General features: G+C 49.3%; 2 protein-coding genes across 5 annotated transcripts in view; both read left to right on the top strand.

Moving 5' to 3' along the window:
- The first annotated feature begins 1,282 nt into the window (after positions 1-1,282).
- On the top strand, positions 1,283-5,212 carry LOC146272180 (pyroglutamyl-peptidase 1-like). The gene is made up of 5 exons (XM_084706728.1): positions 1,283-1,534; positions 3,316-3,368; positions 3,476-3,592; positions 3,783-4,015; positions 4,320-5,212. Exons 1-5 carry the CDS (start codon positions 1,504-1,506, stop codon positions 4,726-4,728), a joined length of 843 nt encoding a protein of 280 aa, XP_084562854.1. The 5' UTR covers positions 1,283-1,503; the 3' UTR covers positions 4,729-5,212.
- A 241-nt stretch (positions 5,213-5,453) lies between these two features.
- LOC146272179 (homer protein homolog 3-like) overlaps positions 5,454-10,665 on the top strand; it is a 13,971-nt gene continuing 8,759 nt past the window's right edge. The window contains exons 1-3 of one of the 4 annotated variants that reach the window (XM_084706702.1): positions 5,454-5,985; positions 6,277-6,325; positions 9,521-9,677. In XM_084706702.1, the coding sequence (XP_084562828.1) occupies positions 6,303-6,325; positions 9,521-9,677 (180 nt within the window). In that variant the 5' untranslated portion in view covers positions 5,454-5,985; positions 6,277-6,302. Of the gene's footprint in view, positions 5,986-6,276; positions 6,326-6,386; positions 6,661-9,520; positions 9,678-10,665 lie in introns of those variants that run through there. The other 3 variants (XM_084706705.1, XM_084706701.1, XM_084706704.1) reach the window with 3 other exon arrangements.

Here is a 10,665-nt window from a genome sequence, read left to right as displayed (position 1 = left end):
AGGGAGACAAGCAGGAGAGGTGAGGTGGAGGAGGAGGCAGACAAGCAGGAGGTGAGGTGGAGGAGGAGGGAGACCAGCTGCAGGTGAGGTGGAGGAGGGTGGAGGAGGAGGGAGACAAGCAGGAGGTGAGGTGGAGGAGGAGGGCGACCAGCTGCAGGTGAGGTGGAGGAGGGTGGAGGAGGAGGGAGACAAGCAGGAGGTGAGGTGGAGGAGGAGGGAGACCAGCTGCAGGTGAGGTGGAGGAGGGTGGAGGAGGACGGAGACAAGCAGGAGGTGAGGTGGAGGAGGACGGAGACAAGCAGGAGAGGAGAGGTGGAGGAGGATGGAAAAGGGAGATGGGGGGATGAACAGGAAATGATGACGTCTGTGGACTGTCGACTGCATCAGCACCACAGAACACAAAAAGGGCATCATTAGTCTCCATGGTAACACTGACATGGGTAGTGACGCAGAAGCAGGTGAATGAATAGAGGGAAGGGATGGAGGGAGGAGGAGGAGGAGGGAGGGGAAAGGATAAGGACTGCAGTGCAGAATGTGTGGGTGGTGAACAGGCTTCCTGCATGTGTGTTTGTGTCTAGGTAGCCCTTCAGAGCCTTCATCCCCACTTATGAGAAAAAAACATTGTTTCTGATTTCATAGCAAAAAAAGAAGCATCATGTTTAAAAGCAACAGAAGTGTTTATTGCAGCAGTGTGTTATTCTATCCATCCAAGCAGGCCAGTGTGCATCTGGGACCCCAGCAGGGTGAGTCACCGCTGGGCTGGGCGCAGATGGAACGCTGTCATCCCTGAGGCCACCGGAGGTTGTGATGGAACCACTCTACGACCACGGGACGGAACGGTTTAATGACTTCCCCCGGCAACACCCTTACTGCCTGGTAACACTCTTATCATCTGGTAACACACCATTACTGCCTGGAAACACACTGTTACTGCCTGGTAATGCACCTTTACTGCCTGGTAACACACTGTTACTGCCTGGTAACACACTGTTACTGCCTGGTAATGCACCTTTACTGCCTGGTAACACACTGTTACAGCCTGGTAACACACTGTTACTGCCTGGTAACACACCCTAAACTGCCGGGTAACACTATTATTATCTGGTACCACACCCTTACTGCCTGCTAACACACTTTTACTGCCTGGTAACACACTCTTATTGCCTAGTAGCACCCTTAATGCCTGGTGGAGGGTGTCAACTTTATGCACTGTATCCTTCACTCTGTTCATAAGGGTCCTTAGCCTTTCAACTATAGTGTCATAATGACGACAAAGAAAGTGGTAGTGTACTTATTGTACAATTTGCTGTAAACAGTTGTCTGTGCAACAGAGCACACCACAACAGCAGATGACGCTGTGGTTCAGCTTTGCTCTGAACTGCTGCGGTTGAGTTGACAACAAACGTAGAATTAGAGCGGCAATAGGGAGGGAAAGATGGATGACACATTTAACTAAACTCACCGGGATATGAATAATTAGAAGGAAACTTATATAATAACTACATGGCCACCAAGAAGACGGTGATTGTGACCGGTGAGTCGTTGATGCAAGACTGTTTATGCTGTCTTCTTGATGTTGTTATCTTATGGATACAAACAAGCTGTTCATTTTTCACACGAGTTGCTTGAGCGAATGAGTGAGTGATCACTCTGAGGCACTTGTTTCCCCTCATTTTTGCTGTAGGCTACTTAGAAATCTATATGCGTAATCTACATTTCACGCTAAACAGTTACAGATTTGAATGTTCTTGTATGTTCTTGCTCCTTTCTGTGAATCATTGGTCATGCAGCAGGGACGTGCACAGGCTATGGTCAAAGGTTGCCCGGGCAACTGCCCGTTTGCCCTCCTCGACTCAAAGTGCCCCTCCAAGGAAAATAAATAAATAATAGCTAATTTAAATAGCTGCAGAATTTAATGTAGACCTAGATTTTTTAAATCGCCACCCGAAACATTTCATAAAGTAGCCTTATTCACTTCCAATCGGTAAGCCTATGCTTCTTTGTGGGTTGAAACAGAATAGCCTACATTTTTGGATTAGATCGGCTTCTGAAGCAAAACTTGTCAGAAGGCTTCCTGTGTCTCCATTTCTACGACGTTCTGTGAGTGATTGGTGAGCTGAATGGTGATTGGTTAGTAAAGGATTGACTACGACCAGAGATTCCGCTTGATGGCATTCAAAGCAGAACCATACGGTGGCCCACGGGTGCACACCACAGCAACATTAGCGAAGCAAACATGTTGAAAACACAACAATATTAACACACAACACAACGACATTAACAAAAACGAAACACTTATCAAAACGCTACATTTAAAAAAAAAAAACAATCTACTACTTACAACACAACAGCATTGGTTTACACCACCAACATCAGCCGAGAACACCGCAGCATTAGCCGAGAACACAACAGCATTAGCCGAAAACACTGCAGCATTAACCGAGAACACCGCAGCATTAGCACAAAACACAACGACATCTGCAGAAACGCTGCATTTCAAGTTCACACCAAATCGTTCTCCAGACCACTAGGGGCAGTGCAAAGTGGAATTAGTTGGGTTTTCACCAAAATAAAAACGAACTTTTTGACAGCCGATCAATTTGAAATCATTCAAATCAAGAACATCAAAAAAGAACACAACTTAAATTCACCAATGAAAGTTGGTTTTATTATATTTTAATTATAATCTTATGTTTTACAAAATGCACCCCTCTTTTAGTTTCATTAAGTGCGTTCGACTTCATGCGTGCGCCGACAGTCGGCTGCCTTGAAGCTGAGAATGCCATTGGCTGCTTCAAGACAGCCGGGCTGCAGGCGACACCGGTGCCGCATGAAGTCGAACGCACCTATTATCTGGACGTACGATGTGTATGACGTCATTTACATTTTACAAGGCTTTTTAAAACAGAAAGGCGACTTAAAAAAAAATCTAACAGCCAGCAGTGTGTTGGGTTTTTTTGCCTCCCCTTTCGAATTTAGAATTCAAATGACTAGACAAAAAATTATATCCTGAGAAAAGTGGATTTTGAGGGGTACCGCTCCATAGACCTCCATTCATTCTGCACTCGACCGTTAGAGCACTCATGTGGAGCTAGAGTGGAACTGCAACCAGTTCAGAACCCGGAAGATTTGTATTATGCGAAATATTTTTGACTAACATTTTTTTTACGGGTGCAAATCTTTTTCTGCAGATGCAAATCTTTTTCTGCAGATGCAATTTCTTTCTTCTAATTTGACTTCATACATGTGTAATGCAGGTGTGTCGCTAGGTGATGCAGGTGTGTTGCTAGGTGAAGGCTGATGTTGTCTTTTCAGGGTTTGAGCCTTTTGGAGAACATGCTGTCAACGCCAGCTGGGTGGCTGTTCAGGTAACCAGCCTGTCTGATATGACACAACAGTCTAACATGACTGATAGCGGGTGTTCTCCTCATGCACTTCCTGCTCCTCATGCACTTCCTGCTTCCGGTTTGCAAAGGAACTGGAGTGCCTTGGTCTGGGGGAGGGGGTGGAGCTTCAGGTATACGAGCTTCCTGTTGAGTACCAGGCCATCCAGCGCTTACTGCCATCGCTATGGAAATGCCACCAGCCACAGGTAGCTGGGAGCCAATCACATTTGTTGGTTTAGGTGCAGTTCTGTGGGCGTATGTGAAGCCCTCTGTGACATTGCTTGTTATAAGGTTGATACAACTAGATTTGGTTTGATCTGATCACATAGAGCTTTTGCTTGCAGGCCAGTGTGTTACCGTAGTTAAGGTAAACTGTTCCTTTCTGTCAATTACAAGCTGGTGGTCCATGTGGGTGTGTCTGGCATCGCTACCACGGTAACCCTGGAGCAGTATGGCCACAACCATGGTTACTGTCGTCTGGACAACAGCTGCTTCTGCCCAGCCTCCCAGTGCTGCGTGGAGGCAGGGCCTGACTGCCTGACCTCTGACCTGGACATGGAGCTGGTCTGCAGACGCCTGGGCTCCTCTCACCAGCAGGTGGAGCTGTCTGTGTCCAGGGATGCCGGCAGGTGAGCACCACACCTCACTGTCTCTCTCTCTCTCTCTCTCTCTCTCTCTCTCTCTCTCTCTCTCTCTCTCTCTTTCTCTCTCTGTCTCTCTCTCTGTCTCTTAATTTTTCTTGGGGATAGAGGTAGATCACATGACTTCAGCTCAAGAGATCCCAGGTTCAAATCTCCCATGTACATCACTTTAGATAAAAGTGTCTCCTAAATGAATGTCTCCTTTGTCCCCCTCTAACTGTCTTTCTTTCTTTCTCCATCTCTCTCCCCTCTCTCTGTCTCCATCTCTCTCCCCTCTCTCTGTCTGCCCCAGGTACCTGTGTGACTACACCTACTACACGTCCCTGCTCCTCGGCGGGGGCAGGGTGGCCTTCGTGCATGTGCCCCCCCTGGGGAGGCCCTACAGCGGGGGCCAGCTGGGCAGGGCCCTGCAGGCGCTGGTGGGGGAGATGCTTCTGCTGCTGGGGGAGGGGGGTGGGGCCAGGCACGGGGAACACCAACAGAACCAGGACCGTGAGAACCAGGACCGTGAGAACCAGGACCAGCAGAACCAGGACCGTGAGAACCAGGACCAGCAGAACCAAGACCAGCAGAACCAGGACCAGCAGAACCAGGACCGTGAGAACCAGGACCGTAAGAACCATGACCAGCAGAACCAGGACCGTGAGAACCAGGACCGTGAGAACCAGGACCAGCAGAACCAAGACCATCAAAGACACTAAAACATTGAGTCCACCTGGACTCTCACAGTGGAACCTGACGGTGTGCACTACCAGCAGTCGTTGTGTGTGCAAACATTGTGTGTATAAACATTTTTATCTGGGTGATTGTGTACATAGTGACCCTGAGAGTCTTTGTCCTGTGTCATCCTCCTATCATGACCAGGGTGATCCTGTTTGTGCTTCAATTGCTGCACTCAGGCCTGCAGGTAATAGGAACTGGCTGGCTGGTTTATTGACTGTCTCATGTGTTAAATTTGTTATTTGTGTGTTATTTTAAAATTAGAATATATTTTTACCAATCATTCTGTACATCTCAGGAAAGTTATTGCACGCACAATTAATGTTTATAGAAATGTGAAATTAACTTGTTTATTTGTGTATATGTTCCTTATCTGTGTTAAAAGGTATAATGCTTAAGTTATAATACTTAAGTTATAATTCTGAAGTTCTGATGCTATGAGTTTGATTAAAACATTCTAATATCTGTTTTCTGGTGTAAAACGCAGATACACAGAGGAGGACACGAGAACTATGTGCTCCTGTTTACCTTGATCACCTGCTTCCCATTCTCTGGAAGTCACTTGTTTATAGATCCATCGGCATTTTTATAGTTTTTTGTTCTCCCGGGAATAGTAGGATTTTAAACAACGTTTCCTAACTTTAAGAATGTATGAAACATGCCTATTATGCTCTGCTTTCCCTCATGTGAGATGCCAGAGATTAAATAACCGACTCTAACCGACAAGTGGCGATGTTGACCCGCAACTGGAGCCGACGGCACAGAGAAGTCACCAGCTGTCAGCGCTCGTCTCTCCCACCGTAATTCGTCGCTAACTAGCTCGCGCCAAGCAACACTTAGTAACCAACGCAGAGCTCCGTATATGGAACACACCGGTATAAGATGCTTCACGGGCTAACGCGTTGCGATGTTATGGAAGTGCAACCAAGTACCACCAAGATATCTCGTCCATGATCTATCGGACCGATGCCACTTCTGTTAACGAGACGCGCACTCCGTTTCAACGGTTCTGTCCTAGCGCTGCCACCATAGCGAAACTCCGACGAAATCGATTCTGATGTCACTCGGTTGTCGTGCAACGAGAGTGAAGTTGCGCTTTGCAGTGAAATTAGCAACCGGTGGGGCACTATACGGTACTTTGAGAACAGCCCCGGAATTGCAGCGGTGGTCTGCAACACTGTAAGTTACGTACGGGACGACAAAGAACTGCTCTCATTAATCTTTTACTGCGCAATGGGGTGAGTGTTCATTATCATAATCTGCTATCTATCCCAAGATGGTTCCAGTCTAGCAACTGTTGCCATGAAAAAAGAGGCAGAGAGTGAAGGAAAAAAGTTTTGCATTTGCAGACAGATCGATGACCTTCGTGTGTATTGGTAACACTTTGTATACAAATGAGACGCCCCGACTGGCTTGTTATTCAGTTGGGCTGTTCTCTTCTGTCAGACACAAGCTTATTACGTGGCTCTGTAACTCAAAGCTTGACTTGAACGGTTATTTAATTGCGTTTAAATCCTCTTCTTCCACAGAAAAGGTGCCTCTCTTTCCTTGTAAGATGTTTCCACACCATCGAGAAAGGTACGTGTTTCTCCTCAAGAGGGTCCACGGGTCTTACAACACTGTCATACATTGAGCCTGTTTAGGACTAAAAAACCTTGTTAGTTTGAGGGGGAAAGTGACACATGGTGACAACTCGCTTTGTAACCGTGACAACTGGGTATGTAACCGTGACAACCAGATATGTGACGGTGACAACTTTTGACAGTTAACAGTGAAAGTTAACAGCTAACGACTCGACACCCTGATCTTGGAATTATATCATGCTAGCCCACCATTATGAAGGATCTGTCAAGAACGAGGCTAGGATGGACCACTGCCAACAACCCTAAGATCTGGAGAACTCGTTTTAGTTGGTCTGTAAACTCGAGTTGAGGGATGCTTTGGGAATCACTGTTGGTTTCACATACATGTAACACTTTGTAATTAGGACGTGTGGACTGAAGTGCTTTTGGAGCTGTTGTGTTTGCCAATGTATGTAGTTAATGGATGCAGGTTTCAGTGGTCTGTTGTGTCCCTGTTGGCTGTTGAGCTGCAGAACACCTCAGTTCTGTTCTAACAGCTCTGCCTGGACCTCGACACTGACATGCAGGCAAGAAGGGCGGAGGAGGAGGTTGTTTGAGAAAGAGAGGTTTGGGAGAGAGAGGTGAGAGAGGAGGGGCAAGAGAGAGCGAGGCGGGGGAAGATGAGTGAGACGGAATGAGACACAGAGAGAGAGCAAGGAAGGGGAGAAGGGAAAGAGAGAGGAGTGTAAAGCGAAGGAGCAACAGGAAAAGGATAATGGAGAGAGAGGAGAGGGAGAACATGAAGAGAAAGGGGGAAGAGACTAAATGGAAAATGAGACAGAGGAGATGAAGGGAAGAGGAAGAGAGGGTGAGAAGAGGAGAGAGAGATAAGATATACAACCTGGACATATAGAAACAGTGAAAAATAGATTGTAAAAGTGTGTGTATTTGTGCGAGAGAGTGTGTATGTGTGCAAGAGAGAGAGTGTGTGTGTGTGCGAGAGAGTAGCCCCTGACAGACCCACCATGATCCGGCGTCCTACTTGTCCTGCTCCAGTAGCAGCCCAGTGATTGGTCAGGATGCTCAGGCTGTAAGCCCAGTGATTGGTTACATTTAGTCATTTAGCAGATGCTCTTAGTTAGGATGCTCAGGCTGTGTTATTACTGAGGTGATCGGGGAGGGGAGGTTAGGGGGTTTAGGCATAGACATATATATATGTCTATGGGTTTAGGTCAGTCAGCTGTTGCAGCATTCTAGAACACCAGTGGCACTGTTGCTTTGGAATGTTTACCTGTATCCAGGATACCTCACTACAGCAACACTGGCCAGAGCAGAGAGGCTGGGAGCAGGGCAGGCTGGGATGAGTTTTAAAGGTTTTGGTAGACAGACAATTTCCTGTGTGACCACTTCCCGTTTCAGACAACAATGCAGGCAAAACCCCGAATGACTGGTACAGGCCAGACTGACTGGTACAGACCAGACTGACTTGTACAGGCCAGACTGACTGGCACAGTCCAGACTGACTGGTACAGACCAGGCTGACTGGTACAGGCCAGACTGACTGGTACAGTCCAGGCTGACTGGTACAGGCCAGACTGACTGGTACAGGCCAGGCTGACTGGTACAGACCAGACTGACTGGTACAGGCCAGGCTGACTGGTACAGGCCAGACTGACTGGTACAGGCCAGGCTGACTGGTACAGGCCAGGCTGACTGGTACAGGCCAGACTGACTGGTACAGACCAGGCTGACTGGTACAGGCCAGACTGACTGGTACAGGCCAGACTGACTGGTACAGGCCAGGCTGACTGGTACAGGCCAGGCTGACTGGTACAGGCCAGGCTGACTGGTACAGGCCAGACTGACTGGTACAGGCCAGGCTGACTGGTACAGGCCAGACTGACTGGTACAGACCAGGCTGACTGGTACAGGCCAGGCTGACTGGTACAGGCCAGGCTGACTGGTACAGTCCAGACTGACTTGTACAGGCCAGACTGACTGGTACAGGCCAGGCTGACTGGTACAGGCCAGGCTGACTGGTACAGGCCAGGCTGACTGGTACAGACACAGAGAGGAAGAGGGAGACACATTCACTAGCAAGTTCCAGTTTAAGCTTGAAGCCTGCTTTTTTCTCTCTCCTTCCCTCTTCCCTCCTCTCTGCCCTTTTCTAAATCTCCTCTCCTCCCCAGGGAGCAGTCTGCTCAGGGCTCATGTGTTCTCCTCTCCTCAGCAGGGAGCAGTCTGCTCAGGGCTCATGTGTTCTCCTCTCCTCAGCAGGGAGCAGTCTGCTCAGGGCTCATGTGTTCTCCTCCCCAGGGAGCAGTCTGCTCAGGGCTCATGTGTTCTCCTCCCCAGGGAGCAGTCTGCTCAGGGCTCATGTGTTCTCCTCCCCAGGGAGCAGTCTGCTCAGGGCTCATGTGTTCTCCTCTCCTCAGCAGGGAGCAGTCTGCTCAGGGCTCATGTGTCTCTCCTCCCCTCCCCAGGGAGCAGTCTGCTCAGGGTTCATGTGTTCTCCTCTCCTCCGCAGGGAGCAGTCTGCTCAGGGCTCATGTGTTCTCCTCCCCAGGGAGCAGTCTGCTCAGGGCTCATGTGCTCTCCTCTCCTCCGCAGGGAGCAGTCTGCTCAGGGCTCATGTGTTCTCCTCTCCTCCGCAGGGAGCAGTCTGCTCAGGGCTCATGTGCTCTCCTCTCCTCCGCAGGGAGCAGTCTGCTCAGGGCTCATGTGCTCTCCTCTCCTCCCCAGGGAGCAGTCTGCTCAGGGCTCATGTGCTCTCCTCTCCTCCGCAGGGAGCAGTCTGCTCAGGGCTCATGTGCTCTCCTCTCCTCCCCAGGGAGCAGTCTGCTCAGGGCTCATGTGCTCTCCTCTCCTCCGCAGGGAGCAGTCTGCTCAGGGCTCATGTGCTCTCCTCTCCTCCGCAGGGAGCAGTCTGCTCAGGGTTCATGTGCTCTCCTCCCCAGGGAGCAGCCTGCTCAGGGCTCATGTGCTCTCCTCCACAGGGAGCAGTCTGCTCAGGGCTCATGTGCTCTCCTCTCCTCCCCAGGGAGCAGTCTGCTCAGGGCTCATGTGCTCTCCTCCCCAGGGAGCAGTCTGCTCAGGGCTCATGTGCTCTCCTCTCGTCCCCAGGGAGCAGTCTGCTCAGGGCTCATGTGCTCTCCTCTCCTCCCCAGGGAGCAGTCTGCTCAGGGCTCATGTGCTCTCCTCTCCTCCGCAGGGAGCAACCTGTGTTCAGTGCCAGGGCTCATGTGTTCCAGATCGACCCAGCCACCAAGAGGAACTGGATCCCGGCCAGCAAGCATGCCGTCACAGTGTCCTTCTTCTACGACAGCAACCGCAACGTGTACCGCATCATCAGCGTGGGCGGGACTAAGGTCAGGTCACAGCGCAGGAAGGGTGATCACAGCATAGATATATATATACACTAGATGTCTTACAGCGGCGTCTAGCATACGTTTGCACATGGCGGCCATCTTGCCACAGGCAACTCGCTCACCCATAACGTTTGTGTTGACGCTACATGTACTTTTTAAATGACCATAACTTGCTCAATTTTCAACCGATTTTTAAACGGTTTGGTTTGTTATCAACGTCAGAGATGTCGCTATTCCACTGCATACTTCTATTATTATTTTTTTAAATTACAGAATTATTCATAAGTATGCAGTGTTATGCAAAAGTATGCAAAATTGAGCAAGTTATGGTCATTTAAAAAGTACATGTAGCGTCAACACAATGTTATGGGTGAGCGAGTTGCCTGTGGCAAGATGGCCGCCATGTGCGGACGTTCGACTCCGTTGTCCAGTAACGCGGACGAAACATCTAGTGTTTATATATATCTATGGATCACAGCACAAGAAGTAGGGTTACAGCACAGGAAGTTAGGTCAACACAGGAGATCCAACAGTCAGTGACACGTATGGTGTTATGTCTCCTTGACTCTGAAATACTGTCGAACTGTTTCTGATTTTCTGCTGTACAGTCCCTGGTTGGGATGTACTATGTAATCTACTTGGATTAAAAATGTTTGTTCATTCACACCAAACTGCTCCCCAGCCTCTGTCAGTCTGCAGCCTGTCAGTCTGCAGCCTCTGTCAGTCTGCAGCCTCTGTCAGTCTGCAGCCTCTGTCAGTCAGCAGCCTCTGTCAGTCTGCAGCCTCTGTCAGTCAGCAGCCTCTGTCAGTCTGCAGCCTCTGTCAGTCTGCAGCCTCTGTCAGTCTGCAGCCTCTGTCAGTCTGCAGCCTCTGGGCTCCCTGAGGGGGGGTATGCAATATGATTTTCTCTTATTGAAGCATATACTGTACACTGGAGACCCCTCCTCCTCCTCTGCTCATCCCCAGGATGGAGATCACTACAGATATG

The sequence above is a fragment of the Hypomesus nipponensis genome, chromosome 10, assembly GCF_054491055.1.
Source record: "Hypomesus nipponensis isolate SF chromosome 10, ASM5449105v1, whole genome shotgun sequence".
Taxonomy (NCBI): domain Eukaryota; kingdom Metazoa; phylum Chordata; class Actinopteri; order Osmeriformes; family Osmeridae; genus Hypomesus; species Hypomesus nipponensis.
This window is presented reverse-complemented; position numbering and strand designations above follow the sequence as displayed.